We start from the raw sequence: 20,749 nt of genomic DNA, 5'->3' as shown, positions 1-20,749 counted from the left end.
AAGTGTGGGTGCTTGGCTGCCCTCCAAGGTCAACCAACCCACTACACATGGCAAGTTTAAGATCCTTTCCAACCTTGTCTTCTGCTAAAAGGATCATCACTGGCATCTCCTTGGGATTAATAACACTCTCCTCTTGTATTTAAAACACCAATATATAGAGGGGGAAAAAAAACCACAGAGAAAAAACAGCCAAGAAAAATGCTGCAGAGAAATAACAAAATGGGTAAGTACCTGACTAAGAAAACTTACCAACTCAGTTTTTTTGAATTTCATCTCATTACTTTGATACTAAACCTTTATATATTTCTATAAGTCAGGGAAATAATTTTAAATCCCTAAGTTAGAAAGAGTCATTTTACCACGTCACTCAACAGCTGTGTTGCCAAAGCATTTCCATTTTTTTTTCTCAGTACCACAGAAACTACCATTTGCTTAATCTAACCAGTCACAGTACAGATTGCTTTTTCTAGATCCTACTTCCAATTTATCTCTGGTTTCTAGTACTCTAGGCAGAAAACATGCCCAACAATCTTCTGATGAACTATTCATTCTCTGTAATTCCCTTGGGAGAAAAGGAGGGCTCTCCCAAAGTTCTTGACATAGACTGGGATTCAAAGCATCCAACTAGTATCAAAAAGTAACAAAACAATTCTCACTTGAAAACAAAACTGTAACTCCTAAGAATCCTCCAGGCAGAAACTGTCATTATAAGCAACCAGATTGACAAGGTCATCTTACTTACAATTCTGGGGTTTGTGTTTAATTCTGTGTTTTAACCTAAATACACAATTAAAAATAAAAAGTACTGGTTTTAAAAAAGCACAAAAATACCATAAATAGATCTTATCTCTTTTGTTCAATCAATAACAAATAAATGGCAGCAATACAGCCTGAATCCTAATCAGGAGTTGTAGAAGAAAACTTCTCTTGCAGCCTCAGTTTTTAGGGATAAACACTGAGGACTGTCACCTCTGCAGAATATTCTTCAGTTCCAAATAATTCAGATTGACCTACTAAGGACTCTCCAGATCAACTGGATTTTATCAATTCCCATCAGTTATTACTAAACACTATGGACAACAAGCAAAGATTTTCTGCTCATTTTCCTCTCTTGTACCCACCACAATTCCCACTTCTGCTGAGTGTGAAGGAATAATTTCAGTACCACCATGAGATTGCCACAGGTATCTCAAGTTCAATGCAAGAATTTTGCTAATGGATTCAAGCAGCAAGCAATTTCTGTTAACAAAAGGCTAGCCTGAACTCCTCAGAAAGAGAAAAAAAGCATCAAGAATGAAGAAAATAACTTTCCTCTCTCCCACACACACAAGTCATCAAATTGTTCCAATCGTTTTCAGAGCTAAGGGCTTTTTTCCTATATGGGTGAAAGAGGCGAATGGAAGGGGAGGAGAATAAGTAATATACTATCTCCTGAGAGAGACCAATTCTGGGAAGAATAATTCCAAGTAGATTTGCGGAAATTGGAAAAAAGAGAGTGAGAACATGCTAGAAGAAGGCTTCCTCTAAACCAAAAAAGAACAGTGTCAGTGATTTCATTCAATACTTTCTTGTGACCTTTAAAATTTTAATACCTGAGAAAAGCTGTGAAGGATTCAACAGCTCACAGTTTATGAATCCTTTGTGGAATAACCACACTAACACTATATACTCAAATAAGAGAGAGGATAGAAAGTGACTAGACTTCAATAGAGACAGAGGATAAAACAGAACAGAGACATTTAAATAATGCAGGAAAACAAGATGGAGAAATGGGAATGCCAAACCTTAAACGAGGACGCTGATGTGACAGACGTTTCAGAAACTCCAGCTAATGAAGACTATCACTGGGAAATTATTGCCAGCACAAAAGTTCATCAAGTCAAAATAAATTGTTAGCATAGAGGGTTCTGCTATCCATGAGAGGTGCCTTACAGTTAAATCAGATAAACTAACTCTATCAAAACATATCACAAGATCCATATGCATTGAGACTTCAAGTGCGACAAATCTACTTTCACATACTGAGGAAAAAGAGGCTGAGGGACACAGCACATTATTAATAAAATATTTCAATTCTTTCCAAGTAGATGGGACAGCTGTTATATTTCAAAAAAGATGCCAAAGTCCTAAGAAATCTTTTAATCTATATATCACACCTGAGTACTTTATAGGAGAGCAAACATAACATCAGAATACAAAGCAAAACAAATAAGAGTAAGGGATGCTTTCTCACCATCTCACCCTATAAAGAGAATAAAGACACATCAAATGAAATTAGCAGGTGGCAGATTCAAAATAAAGAAGGGTGGGTACCTATTCCTCACCAGGACATCCAAGATACAAAACTGAGCCACAGGTTGTGCTACAGATGCCAAAGTGTACAGGGCTGAAAAAGAAACTGGTGAAAAAAATGGGAGCAAAATCTATCCTTTAAATTAGATACTAAATATGAGAATACCATTGCTCACTACAAGAACCCTTGAGCAATAGGTCACTGAAAACTACTAGGTCAATATTGAGGGACAATAATACAGGTTAGTTCATCCTTTCACTTCTGCAAAAAGCAGGGCAGGGGGAAGCAATGAACTTCAAGAATGAAAAGTCAAAGCACTTCACTGCTCCTGCTTTGTGCACTCTGAGGCTTCTGAGACAACAGGGGCTGCTGTCCTTGTTCCACACATGGCTGAGCTTGATGGGCTGTTCCAGCCCTGGGCACCTCCCTGAGGCCTCTCACCCCACACAGGTGCTGGGGCTGCACAGGGGGATGCTTGGCTGCCTGGAGCAGCTCTCAGCCAGCATCCCTGTGCTGCCAACACATCCCTGCAGCCAACAGCTCCAGGAGGCAAAGGCAGCACTGAGGGATGGCCGCACCGGCCCCAGTGTCACCACATCCTCCAGGGGACCCCACTGGAAAGCACCTGGGTTGCCAGAGGGGCCCCAATGTGACACTTTGTTACCTTGTCCTTCCCAGTGCTAGCATCCAGACAGTGCCTGTGGATCAGGGACACTGAAGCCTGGACATTCAGCACTGAATTATCTTTCTCAGTTATTGAGAGTTTGGCCTTTACCAAACCATGCATCTGCATTCTCTGTACTCTTCTGAGCAGAGTTTCCCCATCTAGTATCTATTTAGTGGGCACACACATCTGTTGATTCTGTCTTCTTGCTTATCCTTTGCATAGAGAACCCTCAGCTTTGCCCTCCTTGCATGCTTCAGAGCCCACATTCAGGAACTCCTCTGCAGGCCCACTGGAGAGAGGATGATGGGCTAGATGTGAAAAGGCCATTCTTAAGAGAAGACTTCACACAGCTTATGAAAATATGTGTATTTAGGAATTTGTTTGTGTGTTTGACTTTAATTTATATTCCAGTTTTTAATTTATTCTCTGATCCATTTCAGGCTGTGGAGATTGTTGCACCCCCATGCCTGCTTCACAGCACACCAATGAACAGAGCAGCTCATGACTACCAGTTTAGGAACTTCCAACACCCACCTTTTGTTTTCCAAGAGTAACACAAGCTGGATGGAAGTGTTTTACTGAGGAATTTGCATAGACAGCCTTTGCAGCAAATCATGGCAACAATCCTAGTACCCCCTTTGTGGATGGCCCCAGGAGGAATATAATCACAGAATGGCTGACAAGGAAGGGACCCTAAAGACCACCTAGTTCCAATCCTCCCTTTCCCCATTATGGGCAGGGATGCCACCCACTAGACCAGGTTGCTCAAAGACCCATCCAGACTGGCCTTGAACACTTCTGGGAATGGGGCATCCACAACTTCTCTGGGAAACCCGTTCCGATGCCTCACCACCTTCAGAATAAAGAATTTCTTTCTAGCATCTTATCTACATCTCTTTTCTTTTTAGCTTAAAACCACTCCCCCTTGTAGCTCAATGGTAGTTTTGAGATACTTTTCATTTCCTTTATCCTTGGCTGTTTGAAAGTGTAAAGGAAAATGAAATCTTAAGGAACTTGAGCACAGAGGATGCGAAATTTCAGTATTCTGTAACTTCCTTCTTTCCTCTAAATAAGCACTCTCCCTTAAGGCTGTGACCTGCTTTGTTGCATGGGTTTTTAACAATCTAAACTTATTGGAACAGCAAACTGGTACCACAATGGACCAGATGCTGCTTGGCCCATTAGGAACACCACAGCAATACAATATGCTTTTCCTGTGTACTTAATAAGCCCCAAGCCATGAAATAAACCCCAAAAGTAATTGGTTTTAATAAGTCTCAAATAAAATAAGGAATAGTTTAAATATCTCTGCTTTTAAGCTTATACTAACAATTTCAAATGCAAGGGAATTCTGTTCTATTCCCACATCTGGCTCTTCCAATGAACCCTATGAAGCAAGAACATTCCTATGAATCAGGAAAAAATATAATGAAAACTACAATTCTGATTCATTCATACTAAACTGAGTATTTTGTTTTCCTGGTAAATTCATCTTCCCCTTTACATATATATAAATATATATCCACCAAACTAAAACTAATCTATTCAATTAGTCCTGCACATCACACTAAATAGAATAAGCTTGAAAGTTTGACCCAAGAAAATAACACCACCTTATGCAACTACCTGTAAAGAAAATAGAAAATGTTTCAAAAGCATTGATACACGTGAATATACATGCTACAAAATCAAGAACCACATATAATAAAATAATGCTGTAGTAGAGATAAATAAAATTACTCTATTCTTTTTGTTGTTCTTCACTACCAACTCAGGTCAACTACTAGAACTCACATAACACTCAGGCCAGACAAGAGACCTTCCAGTGTCACACACCCAAAAAACCCCAAAAACATAAAACCCCAAAATCACAAAAAAAACCCCAAAAGGGAAACATGGACAGAAATAGAAGTGAAGGATTTACATTATGCCACTTTAAAAGTCAGCTTTCTGCATCATTTGTTTATTTCCTCTATTTGGAAAACTGCCACATTTTTTCCTGAAGCATTTGTTAGGAAAGATTTTCTCAATGACAATTTTGCCCCTTACATAGATGTCTGAGATCTTGTTTCTCTATGATATACAAGTGGAAAACAAATGTCTCAGACCTGAGAAGCTTTTCAATAACTGAAGTAAAACAGGTTATGGCAGCTAAGTATAACAAGTGTCTTCAGTAAAGAATTCAAAAAAATTTGGGCAATGAAATGGAGAAAAGGTGCCCATAAACTCTGAAATTTTCCAAGTTACAGCTTAAAATGTGGGGGTTCTGTTTTGGGGAGGAGGGAGGGGGTGGTTCTAAATTTTTGCACGAAAGCAAAACAGTGTTATAAAATTCTAGCAGGTGTCACCTTCTCCCAGTCATCTATTGTGAATACTGAAAGAAAAGGCATAATGTGAAATAAGTACAATTTTCAGTAACAGTTTGGTTCAAAGTCTCCTAGAGTTTTAGTACATTTCTTATTGTGTTTTACAGTAACAAATTACATTAAAACAAAGATTTCCTGGAGGCAAGAAGAAATGGTTTTTCATTGCTTATTTAAAATAAGTAATGAGTTTGGCAAGCTACAAAGACAACAGACATGGAAATGAAGTTTTAAGCAGCACAATTTGTGCCTCACAGAACTGCAGCTAATGTAAGGCACAGAATGACCACAAACACAGTGAAGAGAGTTCTCCTGTATGATCTCAACACAGCTGGGTGAGAACATTTCTTAGCAGTAGTATAATGCAAGACAAGTTCAAACATTTTTTATTTTCTCTAAAGTGTTGCCTCGCTCCCTTCCCTCAAAACAGCAGGTGCAAGAATGGCAGTCTTGTTTTGTTTTCCCACTGGAAGAAGCCTGCTCCCTGAGATGACCATAACATTTATTAAAAACAGGGTAGTAACAAAACAACAATATTAGACACAAATTTTATTCTGTCTATATTAAAAAAGAAATCTTATAAACTAAGAACTGTCATGAAAAGAATCATATTTCCAGAAAGAGGGTTAAGAAATGTCACATTCATTTCATACACTGTAGTGCTGCAAGATGATTTGACAAGCCACAGAGGGATTTTGCTGCTGCTCAACAGTACCTTTCACAATAAGATCTCCCAAGACACTTTCCAGCAAGAAATTAACTGATATTCCACAAAGAAAAAGAAAAAAAACCCACCACTGCAAAATACTTTCTAGTAAATGTAAGCTGTACAATGCTGAAATCTGTGCAAACTATGAGCTACCAAAGTTGTAGGAAAAGGACTCGAAAATATTTTTCCTTCTTCAGTCATGTTATTCTTTGCATAAAACCCATCCTGATCTACAACCAAAAATCCATTCTTTTTTTCACCAGCTTTCAAAAACTGCCCTACTTAGCAACAAGGAACATATTCCACACCTAATGTACCTCTTTCTGTTTGTTATCATATGGAATATTACATTTTCCAAGTAACTCCTTTAAACATTGTGACTATGATTGATACCTCAGCTGTCTGTGAAATCATTGTATTTCCTTCCCCTGCAACCTGCTTGCATTCTCATGCCTCTGGTTTCAGGAGCCTAGGACTCAGATTTAAATTCCTGCCAAGTTGTTGGCCTGAAATAATACAGAGCTTTTTTCATCCTTTCTAGTATAACAAATGGAGAGCTTTGAATTGAGGCCTTGCTCTTTTTTTCTGAAGTTTTGTCTGTCAACAACAGCATTTTAAGAATCTTTAACTGTAGAAGCACCTGATCAGTGCAAGACCAATGCAGTTTACACTGTCCTGCAAGGACTCCCAGAAGTTTGCTACCAATGTCTCCTAAGCAAGTAAAAAGAGGAAGGTTTGTGTAACTACATTGTTAACAATTACGTAAGATTTCTTGGACCTAGAGTTCAGTCTCTATTATATTTTTGAAAAATCCTGGAATAGAGAAGCAAACACAAAAGCCCACCTGGCTTATGATAAAAGTAGCCACCAGAAGTTTTCAGCAGGAGCCCATTACTTATTCCCACTAACTATTGTAAGTAGAGCAGATGAGACATTTACAATAAGAAAGGGTTGTAAGGTGCACATTTCTAGAATACAGAACTGTATTCTAAATATTTTAAATAGTAAGAGGAAAAAAAAGGCAGGGAGTAGCTTTTACCACGAATAATTTTGATTCTTCCAAAATGCAGCAACATGGCAGCTAGGAGTAAGGCTCTGAACCAAACAGGGAAAACCACACTAGTGCTCTTCATTTGTCTTTTATACTAAAAAAAGTTTCATTTGTATCTATTTCACATAAAAACTTCTTAAACATTTATCAGCTATGCTGTATTTTAAAAGAATGCATCAGAAAAATCTTTCTCCATCACCTCAGCCAAAGGCACCATTTGATGAAGTACACTGAGCAGATTTACATAAAGCCTCTGTGATGGTGGATAATCAGGCACTAGGTTAAATCACCAGGTGGCAGGTTTTTCCCAGCAAAAGATGCATTTAGTTGATGGCATCACTTAATGTAATTTTATTAAATTCACCAGAAAAACTGAGAAAGACCTGAAATGAATTCAGTAATTCAATAAATTCACTTCAGAATACTTCCAATACATGAAGAAACCGTTTGCAGACCATATTATAAATCTAAACATTAGAATCCTTTTTTTAAAATAAAATTAATTCACGATTCTTAGGTATATGTCAAGTGGTTAATCTTGTAAATCATTTTTATTGGCCAAAGTTTTAATCACAAGGCACTCAAATTATTATAGTGAACTTTATATATCCACTAAGGACTGAGTTGAATTTTGGCATTAGATGTAGAAGAAAAAAATACTTTCTGCAGCTGAACCCACTGGAAGTATATACTTGAGCTATGATTTCCAACTAATATAAAAATTCATCGGCGATTCTCAGGACAAAAAATGGTGAAATTTCTCCCAACAGGGCAAGAACTCCTAAATTACTATTTTTTGGAGGTGAAGTTCAATATTTATGGAAAGAAATATTAATTTCCACATGTAAAAAAAATGAAAATCCATGTCACATTCTATTCTTGCTACTCCAACTGAGTGCATGTCACTTACAGAAGAAAAATCGCACACAATTAGATATTTTAGAACAAGCAGGAGAATTACCTGAAGCTTTGAGACTTAATTGCATCAAGGTAATGCTGCTGACAGGGATGCTCAGAAATTATGAGTCAAACATTGGACTCCCGTCACAAAACGGTCACACAAAAGCATGAGGATTCAAAAATCTGCAGGAATTCAGGAGTAACCAAGGCATGTGTCAACAGAGCAGCCCAGCTGAGAAGGAGCAGGCTAATAGGGATTACTTTCCTTCTCAGTAGTGAGAAAGTGAAGGAGAAAGGAAAGAAAAAACAGTTTCCCTCCTCAAAGGAAAAAGACAAGCAACAGTGTTGGGATTTCCTTCCAAGATAATGTTGCTGTATCAATCTTGTGGACACAAACTTCTAGTTATCTTTGTCCTTTGTCCTTCGTTGCTTACTGTATTTAATAAACTTTTTAATCCTCAGTTGAATAATTCTCTGAAGTGAAACTTTAGATGCTCTATTTTCAGGAAGCTATCAGATCTCATTGTTGTACTTTGTGTGAGTTTTCTAAAGAATAAAAATGCCTTCTTGACTCTTCTGGACTCTGACACAGGCATTCTGAAGAGCCTCAGACATTATAAAGCAAAAGAAAGAAAAGCTTGAATAAAAAAAATCCATTAACGTGAGGGCTGGACATGAACCTTGAAAGTCAACCACAGCTAGAAGCTCAATGTGCTAATCAGCAATGCTGTCACCAGCACCATGAAAAGACTTTGTAACACTTTAAAAGACTTCTAACAGAACAGCTGTCTCCTGCAAAGATGTGAATGGCAGCCACTTCCAACAGAAGTATCAGCAGCAGCACTGCCCTTCTTACACAGTTCTTTAAAAAGAAGGTTTTAAATATTTAGCAAAAGGTTTTAACAGCACTCTCCCACTGCCAATTAGCAGCAGTGATACCATTTAAATATTTGATGATGACAACACTAAAAATAAATAAATTAAAGTCCAATTTAGTATCACAATATTGCTAAACTTTCATTATGTTACAGTGGATCTACATATTTGACTGGCACACATTTGGAGTACCATTTTAGTCCTGCACTGCAAAAAATGAATAAAATAGAAGGAAAATACATGTATAAAAGAGCACCAGAATAAAAAAAGCATAGAAAAGCTTCAATAGGTGAAACATCACGATTTTTTAGTCCAGAAAAAGAAATTACATGAGGCAAATGTGATGAACACCTCTCAGCTCCTTTGTGGAAAAGAGAAAGTGTTGTTCTAACATAAGAACCAGGGGATACCAGGTAAACAAGTAAAAAGCTGCCTAGTAAAACCATGCAAAGAAAAAACAAAGAGAGGGGAGAAGAGGACTTCTTCACAAAACATTTAGTTAAGAAAGTGCCATAGGATGTTAAAAACTTCCAAAATTGCCTTTGGCAATTATTGGGGGGGAAAAAGCCACCTGTAAGGATTAAATGTGCCTTAGCTCCAGATCACTCAAGGCTGTAAGCAGATGTCAGGAAAGGAGGCTTTTTCCATTCTTCCTGTTGAAGGCAACATCATGAGCCAAATGGACTTTTCAGCCTGACCCAGGCAGCCATCCTTAAAACTCACAAGGGCTGGGAGAGCTTTTGAAGGCTGGGGGAAAGAGATGCATTTAGCCCAAGCTGTGCAGCCAGCTTTCATCACACACAGGTTCAAGCCCCAAAGCCTGTGGGGCTCCAACCCAGTGTGAAGGTTGAGCAGCCTGCCCTGGGCTCTGCCCTCCCCTTTCATCACTCCTTTGCTGGGACTCACAGGCAGACACCAAGCACTGCACAGAGCACACCGAGTTCTGCTCTGCTCCAGCCCTTTGCTGGCAATAAAAGGTTCTCCAGCAGCTGTTCCAGACAAAAAACAGAGTGTGGCCAGGCTGTTACTGCTGAAGCAGGAAGGCCAAGCTGTATGAAGGATGCAGAGAGCCAAGAAGAGGAGGGACGAGCAGGCAGGGTGACACAACAGATGAGGTGACAGACACAAACCGGATCCAGGCCAAGCAGGCTACTGAAAGACCAATGCTATCAATTCCACAGCATCTTTCTAAATCTACAAAATACCACAAGATAATTCTTATAACAACTGAAAGCATTTGGTGCCAAAGACCAATGCTATCAATTCCACAGTATCCTTCTAAACCTACAAAATACCCCAAGGTAATTCTCATAACAACTGAAAGCATTCAGTGCCATCCCTCTACACCACCACTCCCAGAGCAGATTCCACGCCAGGCTGGCTGCTCCCTGCAGAAGGACCAAGCATGAGGCACATGGAACACATTATTTAAGCTGAAAAGTGCTAACCTCAAACAATGCTTGTGAAACACATCTCTGCAACTACTGCAACTGGGAAGAACAACAAGAAGTTAAAGGACACTTGAGTTTAACAAATGTAGTACATCCAATAAGCCATGTAAAGTTCTTGGGGGGTGGTCTTCAAAACCAAGGAATCCTATTACTACAGGGACTCAAACTACTCATGTCTGATCTAGCTTTCTCCACTATGTGGTAGTAATGTGCCATGCCTAAATACATTCTCATTTCACATAAATATTAGCCTTGAACTCTAGAATAACCCTGGCTTTTTGCAATAAACTGCCATCAACATATCTCAAAAAAATCATTATTTAGGGGCCATTCTCTGTAAACAACAAAATACATTTCAGTTCATTCAAATCATTTCCTGAAGTGATTTATTTCCAACTATTATTGAGTTTTTCCTTCCCTATGTAGCAAAAATCTATGTATTTGCATTGTAAACATGAATATTACAATGATGTAAGTATTATTTCAGCAATTCACAAACTAACATTTGCTACAATACATACATTCTGCTTTAAATTTACTAAACAAAGAAGCATGGTAGAGTATACAAAGTCACTGTCTTGCCTTCTTTTTTGTGTTCCTGTACTGTTCACAGGAGTTACTTAAAATCAATAAATAGCTGCCTATCCTAAAACCCCCAACAATAGAAAAGAAACCATTCTTAACAAAAGCTTCAACACAAGCTGAATTCCTGTCTTTTTAGTCTAAACTACACTTTGGTAATACAAAGCAATGAAATTATATTTTTCTAAATAAGCAGCCATTTACATTTAATTTTATGGAATGCAGCTAGAGCAAACATTTGGACACATGAAACTCTTTTATCACAAGGAACTAGGTAATTAAATATATAAATCATCCTGGGTTTTCCATCATGAGAGGTACTTCACAAAACAAAACTCATGCAGACCATTCTGCTGCTGCAGAATTTCACAATCATTCCTCCTCTCCTATCCTACAGTTAAAAGGGCAGTAAAGGATGGGGATATGTTCACAGATGCTAAAACATCAAAGCACACACAGAGCTGTAAAATGCTCTGGGTTTTTCTAGTGTAAGCAAAATAATAATGCTGGTAAAAAGAAAAAAACAAGTGTAAGAAAATAAAGGGGAAAAGTTAAAATCACAGAAACTCAGCCATAAAAGGATCTTGAAAATTCTGTGGATGTGTTTTTTACCAAAAATAGCAGCACTATTCTGCAATACTGATTATCTCATAATTTAAAGGAAATATCAAACCATTTTAATCAATTCTAGCAAAGGCATTAGGACAGTCATTACACTAATAGGCATAATATCAATTATCTGCTATATACTTGTAAGGTCCCCATTTCTTATACCAAAATGAAACACCTATATAAGTTTCTTTTGTTAAAGATTTTTAGAGTTAATTTTGAAATCCCGCTTAATATCTTGCTATTTTTTATTGTTCATTTGATAAAACTGTCAGCTGCTATTCTGAAAAGGAGTTGGTTTGTTTGTTTAAAGATACTTCCTGTCTGCCTGCTCTTATTTCCAGAATGTGAATATTTGGTATCTGAAAAGATCCCTGAGCATGGTATGCAATCTGAACTACTCAGGGATATTTTACTACATACTCCAAAAGGCCACATGACATTAGAAGGAATCCCAAGAGAGGCAGAAATGAATCACAGCCATTTTACTTTCCCAAGGCTGCACCAGGTAACACTGTGAGCCTCAGTACTGCCAATTTCCAGTCACTCTCTATAACGCACCCTTCAGTGCTTTGACCATTCATGTTTTGTGGTCTAGGAGGGAAGAACAGGTGAGTGAATCAGGGATGTTCCTCTTCAGAAACAAGGGACAGGTGAGTCTGTACACACAGCTCTGGAAAAGAAGCAATTTAAGTAGCTATTAAGAGAGGTACTGCAGTCAAGAGGACGGGAAACAATCCTTTCAAAGGACAGCTTCATGCACAGTCCTCTACAACAGGGAAAAGCAAGTGCAGCATGGCACTGCCCCTGTTTCAAAGGCATGCCAGATGTGAAGATCCAGTGTAAAACAGTAATACTCTTCATAAACACAGCTGCAAAACAGGGAAAAAGGCCACTTGCCACTTACTCTCCTTAAAGACAAACAAACCAGCCCCTTCCAAAGGGCCCTTCTTGTACCAGTGCTGCAATCCAGTAATAATAATAATATCATCAATTTGTACTTACCAACAATTATTTTAATATATTTAGAAGGGAAAAATATTTTCTCATAAATTGTATTTTTGAACTAGATTCTGCAACATCATATTGCTCTATATAAAGGTGGTAAAGAATACACATAACCAATTTTTATGTTAACCATGGAATATATAATTTGATCTTGTACCAAAGTTTATAATCAGTTAACAACAGCAGCAAAAAAAAAAAATCACATACCACGTATGATAAAATGAGAGCATCATTAAAACAGGATGTTTACCTGAAGGTGGAAGAGCTGCAGGTATGTTAGAAGGTAAGTTAAAACTAGAAAGAACCTGGCAAATTGAAGGTATAATCTGAAATAATTAGAATGCAGTTAGTAGGACAAGTACAAGCTTTCTGCAGATGATTGCTTTTGCCCATTACAAAGAGGAACAATCAGGCAGCAGCCTGCATAGAAGGATCATAATGAAAAGGTGATTAAAAGACAAAAGCATCATACTGAAATTTATTAACAGTTGATCCTGTAGCAGAGCAGTGGAGCAGAGTAGACTGACCTCTTGAAGTCTCTTCCAGCCCGATTTTTAAACCTTCTTCAATACATATACATGTTTTTGTATTACATGTATTGCTGATTTTTATCACATTTTTATAATTTCCTCTTCTCCATGTATATTACACATAAATTATTATATACCTTTCCTCCCCCAAAATTGACCTGCTCATGTTTATATTTACACATATAAGTTCTGAACATAATCCCACATTTGAGTGAAAACATAAATAATTTAGAATCTATGTACTACTATTATGTCTTCCAAATTAATTTGGCCCTTAGAGATTGATAATTGGTGAATTTTATATAAGGGTTTTTTCCTAACAGAGTCAGTGCAAATAATACCAAGATTGATGGTAATATCATCCATGGACCAGCAAAGGCTGGAAAACTACACTATTAATTTGTCCTGTCAGTCTCTGTTTAAATTCTTTTAATCTTCCATGAATGTAGTCAAATCATGGGAGCACAGTGTATTATTTGTGAGCCATGGGCAGGACACCACTGCTCTAATTCCTAGTTTGAAAATAGGCTAAACTAGTTGTGTCCCTGATCAAGCCTGATAATAGGCATAAGTAAAAATCTCATCAGGTATTCATAATGATTTTTAATTCCATTAATTAATTTTTCACCACTGAACAGACTGAACATGTTTTGTGGATAGTCTAAGGTTCTGTGGGCAGAGGAGTTGTTATTATTCACAAGCTCTTTACTCAGTCAAGAGAAATAGATAAGCTCTTCCAGAAGAAAAGTCAGAGAAGCTAAATTCATCCAAATTAAGAGCCTGCTTCAAGTCAGCTTTTGGAAAAAGTACTTCTCTTCATAGACTATAGTATATAAGCTAACTAAATCACATAAAGGCAGTATCCTCATGTATACATTTCTACAAACAACTTTTTTTTTATGTGTTGCATATCTCCAAATAAAATTTTGATTACTGTGGTCTACAGAAACTACTAATGCAAGTAAAATACATTGCACAACATACCCACTCAGTGGCTGTGACACAGTGTCACAGTTAACAAGTAGGAAACTGCCTGATACATAGGTCTAATGTATGTATGATACTCTATACAAATACTTCAGGTATACAGCTTTTGTATCACAGAAGATATGCTCCATATTGTGTTAAATATTCTTTCAAAAATATTCAATTTTTTAACAAAATAGGAAGCCAGTACAAAATCAGTAGTAGAGGATGGAGAAGGAATACAAATATGGATAGGTGCTGGTAACCTTCTATAATCTAGCTGCAAGTGCAACAAATCACAGAGACAGCACCTTCTAAAGGACAGCTGCAGGACTCATGGAGCTGCAAGCAGCTTTTCAGGTCTCTCACACTGACAAACCAGAGAGATAAGACAGATCTGCATTAAAACAAAAAGAAAAAGCTGAGAAGCAAACAAAAACAAATCCAGAAATTGCCTCTCAGAGAAGCTGACACTTTGTCTGCGCAGTTGAATGGCTGTCCAGGGTGATATGTAGGGGGAGCTCAACTATCACAGCCTTCTTTCCTAAATATATGCCTTTTTTTTTTTTTTTGTGCTGTCAGTTTTGGTGTCAATTAGCACATGTGCTCTAGGCAAAATATCTTTTACTGCTGGGACATCCATGTCCTTCTTTCAAAGATCTTCTGTAACCAGAAGGAATTCAGCTGATACTGTCACATTTTGTTTCCAAGGGGAAGGGCACTAGTAAATCAAATATGTTGTTTCCTTCTTTCCTCTCCATGGCTGTTTTCTTTGAAATTAAGGAACCATCTTTGGGCCAAATCAAATTTACTTGCATCATTACACAGGTTTCTTTGCAATATGAAAAATGATTGAAAATCAGGTAATTTCATATACTTTAAACTGTGTCCAGCAACCTAATTCCTTGATATTCTTTCAGATGGAAGCCAAATATATATGACCTATTCCTCGGCCTCCATGAGGACTTGCACACATTGTGGCTAAGATAATTTAGGACTGCAAAGAACCTGAGTCCACTGAAAATGCTACATTAGAGCTTACCATGAATGCAAGAATTTGTGTTTAAGCCTTTAAAACAATCATAGTTGTAGAAAACACTGTACAACATTTTCCATATTTCATATTTTTTACACCTGATACAAATGGGTTTACAGTATGAACTAGAGATCACAGAAGACTGAACAAGTTAGCAACATATTCTGGCACTCTAACAAGAAAGAAGATCTTGATGTACATGCTGTCTAAATCCCCTGTCATAGAAAGACATGGATATGTTTAGTTTCAAAGGAAAGCTCTGCTGAAAATTATACCCCAGAGTATCTACCTGCTAAATTTGGTTCCTCTCTTCTTACAGGCTTTGAAAGATAGAAGTTTACAATGCTCAGCAAGTACATGACTTTACAGAATGAAAGCTTGAGTTTAGACTCATAAGCAAAAAGGAAAGATGCAAATTTGTTTAAGTTATCAGCCAAGAAATTTATTGCATACACCAATACTGAGATCAGTAATGGTATATGCAAAAAACCACCCTGAACTTTGCTTCCACACACATGTTGATAAAAACACTCCTGCTCACAGAATGCTAAAGCCATATTTTTTTCACTGCTGCCTTCCTAAATAACTGCAGTCTCTCCTAAGTGTATCTCTTCTCATTTTATTACTGCAACCTGTCTCCTAATAAAGACATATCTATCCCCATGGATCTCTTCCTGTCTAGGTCTATGGCTTTGGGAAACAATGAGGTTCTGTAAGCATTTATTGGACACCCCTGGAAGCAGGCAGCTCTGAGGAAACATATCCATCCACCACAAGTCACTTGCTGCCTGAAAGATTCTCAAACGCCTACAACCTCAAAGTCTCTTAAAGAGAGGCGTGGAGGAACCTCACACTAAAATAAAGCAAGCTCACTGCCAACTGTCAGAGAAGCTAAGAAAAGTTCACAGGATGCTTAAACCCACTTTGAACTGCAAGATGTAAATTAATTTCACAGAATATTATAGGAAATGTTGTACGAAATTACATAATAGGAAACCACAGCTAGCTGTGCCAAGGAAAATATTATGGAAAAACAAAACAGTCACCCCAAAACCCGCTACATACAAACAAGTGGTATATAAATTAGTTCACAAGTCAGGTATCCAAGAGCCTTAATCCCATGGATGCACAATGTATCATCACTATAGCCTCTTGAAAAATCAGAATCTCATAAATACAGAGAATAAGAAAGTGCAAAAGTCTCTATAAACACATGTATATAGTCCCTGGCTCTCAAATTTGGTTCAACAAAGGCAATCAATAAAATAGGTGATATAATAAAAATTGCTACAAATTCAATTTAATCCTTTCAGCCTAAACAGAGCTGATACATGAGAATGAAAGGCCAAGTAAACTACTATGTATAAAGACTGCGTTACTTTTTCCAGTAATAGCAGCTGCAGCGCCTGTCATCATCCTAGGTGACACCTCAGCCTCGAAGGGTAAATCATCTTATACCAAACGAGAAAGGAAAAGTCAAAATCAGCAGGTGCACAAAAGAAATAAAACGGAAAAAAATATGGAGCTACTGGAAAAAGGGAACAGATACTGCAAGTAAGAAAGGAAAGGGAAAAAGGCAGCAACTGCTCTTCTCAGAGTTATGAAAATAGACAGCCAATGGAAGCACAGACTGAAACCAAAATAAAACACGGATCTGCGCTCCTGATTTTCATGCACAAACATGTGGTTCTAAAGAATTTAATCTGAACTAGAACTATTATTCAAATGTCAATTCTCAGTTTGTGACCCAAGCACCTACACAGCAATTGACAGACACAACATTTAAGTATCAGATTTTCCAAAAGGGTGTATTTTACAGATCAACTACAAAGTCATGTTTTGCATGAATGTAGTCCCTGGACCTCGGATTTGGTTCAACAAAGGCAATCAATTTTTTCATGTTTTGCATGAATGTATGAAATCTACATCTGCATGGAACAGACCCCTTCCTTAAGGTTACTTTGTATCTTCTTTAAGAGCAGATATAAGCTATTAAAACTCCAGGAACACTTTCCAAAAGCATATTACATCTTACTTTTCCCATTCTTTACAGACTTCTGCTCTACAAGAGCAGGCAAGAAGCATCTTCATGTTTGCTACCCATGTCAGATATTCCATAAGGTTTCATAGTGAAAACCAGGCACCAATACACCTGGACTCAAACCACCTGAACTGCTGAACTCAGCAGGCAAAATCATAATCAGAATATATTTAGACAAGTGATTTTTCCCAGAAGTATTAAAACAGTCATATCTAAAATAAATATGGACCACATAACTTTAAATGCAGTGTTTCCACATTTCTCCACCTGAAATAATTATTCAAATAATAACAGAAAGTTTTAGTAATCAGTTCTTGGCTGCTACACAGATTACTGCTCACATCTGCAAAATAGTATTCAGCAGCAATAATAGCAGAAAGTTGAATAATTTTGTATTCCAAAGTGCTATTATTGCTGTAGAAACTAAGAACCTTGACTTGGGTATCCATGAAATGTAATTCAAAACCTATTTCCTTATCTCATGCTTCTTGATCTTAATATATCACAAATCCCTAGGTACTGTGACCTTGCTTGGTCCCCAGAGAGGCAGAAGGTTGCAGCACAATTAAATCATACACTACAAAGTAGTAGAACAGCATGGTACACACTGCAAACAACACTACTGTCTTTCTTAGGCTACCACAGAAGAAACAAGAAACTGTTAAGAAGTAAAAGACCTGTAAAAAAATCACTGATAAATCCAGCAAATATGAAATTATTCCAATATTGAGCTCAGCTGCCCCCTATCCATTGTTATGATTTCTTTAGCACACACACACACGCCCAGCATCACTGCTCAAACAGGAAGGGTGGGTACAGCCTGTCAAATGTGTTCCACTGCTCACTGCCCTTGCTCTCCCCTTGGTTTGTACAGCAAGGCCCAGGAGACAGTAACACAACTTCCAATACACTATTGTGCATTGGTATTCTTGATATTCTGCACATTTTTCTATCCAAGCAACAGAACAACAGAGATAATGGCTAAAACACGGACTGATTGTGTGAAATTCATGCTCAAGCTGTGGTGAATTGTGTTTTGTTTGGTGTTGTGATGGTGTTGGTTTTGACTTTGGCGTGGGGAATTCTTTTCTGTTGATGCGGCTGACATTTGTGAAGATCCCATGATGGATGTGGATTTTAGTGATAAGGGCTGGCATGTCTCTTGGGTTTGCATGACAAGATTTTGGTAGCAGGGGGGCTACAAGGGTGGCTTCTGTGAGAGGCTGCCAGTGGCTTCACCTATGACCAACACAACCAACACCAGCCAGCTCCAGATGGCCAAGCCAGCCCCACCAGTGGCTGTGGCAGTGCCTCTGGGATTACAGGGTTAACAGGGGAGGGAAAAAACACTGCTCAGAAGTGACTGCAGCCAGAGAAAGGGGGGGACAACAGACAAGTGAAACAACACTGCAGACACCAAGGTCAGTGAAGGGGTGGGAGGAGATGCTCCAGGTGCCAGAGCTGAGATTTCCCTGCAGCCCCCAGAGAAGAGCAGGGTGAGACAGGCTGTCCCCTAGCAGCCCATGGAGAACTCCATGGCACTGGAGCTGGATGCCTGAAGGGGGCTGCAGCCCTGTGGGAAACCCAACCTGGAGAGGGCTCCTGGAAGGATTTGTGACCCCGTGTGGGACCCACACTGGAGCAGTTCATGAACAACTACACTCTGTGGGTAAGACTCAGGCTATAGAAGTTCATGGTCCCTCCCATGGGAGGAGACACAATGCTGGAGCAGGGTAAAAGTGTGAGGAGTCCTCCCCTGAGGAGGAAGGAACTGCAGAAATATGTGATGAGCTGACCACAACCCTCATTCCACATCCCCCTGCACCACAGGAGAGGGGCAGAATGAAGGGAAGGTTCTTTTAAGCACCTTAATTTGGTTTTATTTCTTATTATCCTATACTGATTTGATTAGTAATAAATTAGTTTCCCCATATTAACTGTAATTAACAAATTACTGTCATTGTTTTGTCCTTGACAGTAATTTCTGAGATATCTCTCCCTGTCCTTACCTCAACCCGTGAGCCTTTCATTCTACCTCCTCTTCCCTGTCCAGCTGAGGAGGGGAGTGATAGAGTGGCTTTGGTGGGTGTCTGGAATCCAGCCAAGGTCAGCCTACCACAGCTGATTTTGGAAGCATATAAATATCTAAGAAGACAACACATCTGGCTTAATTTAGATCTAGCTGATCTTGATTAAACTCAGATCTTAAGTACTTGAAGTTGTGCCTCATTTCACAGCTGTTATACCATTGGAGCAATTTCTGTGTTCTCTCACCATTTTCATTGGAGTTGAAAACTCCAACATATATCTCAGGAACCATGGATTAAAGAAACCAAAACAAGCATCTTTGTAGAAATAATAGTATTTTTTTTTAAATCCCATTCCTTTTTGCCCAAGCTACATTCTACCACTGATGCTCTCCCTGTTTTTCAAGCTGAAACATAAGCGTTCAGAATATGCAGAGCTACATATAAAGATGTTTCCATAGGTGAAGTACAACTCAGCCTACTGCTAAACAAGCTGTCATTTTTAACAAGAAGAATGCTCCCTATTATGTACCTTCTCCCACCCCCAGCCCAATGAGAGCCTGAATCTCTCATCACCTGCTGTGTGCCTGTCACACACACAAGCCAATGGAGCCACTAAATTGCTCTGCACAGGTGCATCCCAAATAACAAACATACTGTGCAATTCACGTCTTCCCCTGCCAGGCTGGTGCCCATGTTGTCTTGTCACAAGCCAGCTAGTTTCTCTCACCTTCCCTAACAGGAGCTAGACCCTTCTACTTTAATAAACCTCAAAACACGACGCCCTGCTACCCCCAAGCGTGGATGTATACAAAGCCATCCTCTCACTGTTGTCCACTTCTGACAAAGGAAAAATCAAGTCCCCTCGCCACAGGGGGAGGAAAAAAAGAGAAAGAAAAAAGCTGCCAGTCTTTTCATCCAGAGCCAAGGCTCTGTGAGCCCAGTGTATCGCCCGCATCTCCCTGCCTCTGTCACAGAGAAAAAGACCCCGATGGGGAGGAGCAGGAGCTCTTACCTTAATTATGCTGCTCCTCCGGGGGATGCCGGGTTTGCCTTCTCGTTGTTGACTGGCGGAAAATCCTCTTTCTTTGCTGCTGCTCTCCGGGCTTGCAGGAGGAGCTGATCCCGGCTCCTCACCGGCTCCCGGCTGGGCACAGTCCCCGTTGGACACCCGGCTGCCCGCACTGTCAAAGCGGGATCTCCCGCCGCCGCCGCCTCCTCCTCCTCCTTCCCCATCTCCTGCCTTGAACGCCACCTTGCCTTGGACCGGCCCCGGGGAGGAGGGCAGCCCCCCGCCACCGGTGCCGCCACCGCTGCCAAACTCCGCCATCAGCCTCCCTGGCTACGGCAGAAGCACCGCCGCTGCCCCCCTCCCCTCCTCCCGCGGTGCCTCTCCTTCCGCTTTCTCTCTATTTACGATCGGGGGATTTTGAGCCTAAGTCTCTCCCCCCCGCGCATTTGGCAGCCGAGGCCGCGTAGCTCCAAGAGGGGAGGGGGGACGGACGAAACGTGTCGGTGGCGGCTCGGCGAGCACCAGTCCCGCAGCACCTGGGGAGGGAAAAGGAGACGAAACGTGACAACCGCTCCTCGCACGAGGCGGGGGAGCGTCGCACCGCGGCGCGCTGCCCTGCGCGCACACA

The 20,749-nt window shown here is 39.5% G+C and overlaps 1 protein-coding gene across 2 annotated transcripts in view; it reads right to left on the bottom strand.

Moving 5' to 3' along the window:
* Nucleotides 1-20,543, bottom strand: part of PLCL2 (phospholipase C like 2) — a 98,879-nt gene extending 78,336 nt beyond the window's left edge. For both annotated transcript variants that reach the window (XM_059475866.1, XM_059475874.1), the window contains exon 1: nucleotides 20,125-20,543. In XM_059475866.1, the coding sequence (XP_059331849.1) occupies nucleotides 20,125-20,439 (315 nt within the window). In that variant the 5' untranslated portion in view covers nucleotides 20,440-20,543. The remainder of the gene's footprint in view (nucleotides 1-20,124) is intronic.
* Nucleotides 20,544-20,749: the final 206 nt, after the last annotated feature.

Source organism: Ammospiza nelsoni, chromosome 1 (assembly GCF_027579445.1).
Source record: "Ammospiza nelsoni isolate bAmmNel1 chromosome 1, bAmmNel1.pri, whole genome shotgun sequence".
In the NCBI taxonomy this organism is placed as follows: domain Eukaryota; kingdom Metazoa; phylum Chordata; class Aves; order Passeriformes; family Passerellidae; genus Ammospiza; species Ammospiza nelsoni.
This window is presented reverse-complemented; position numbering and strand designations above follow the sequence as displayed.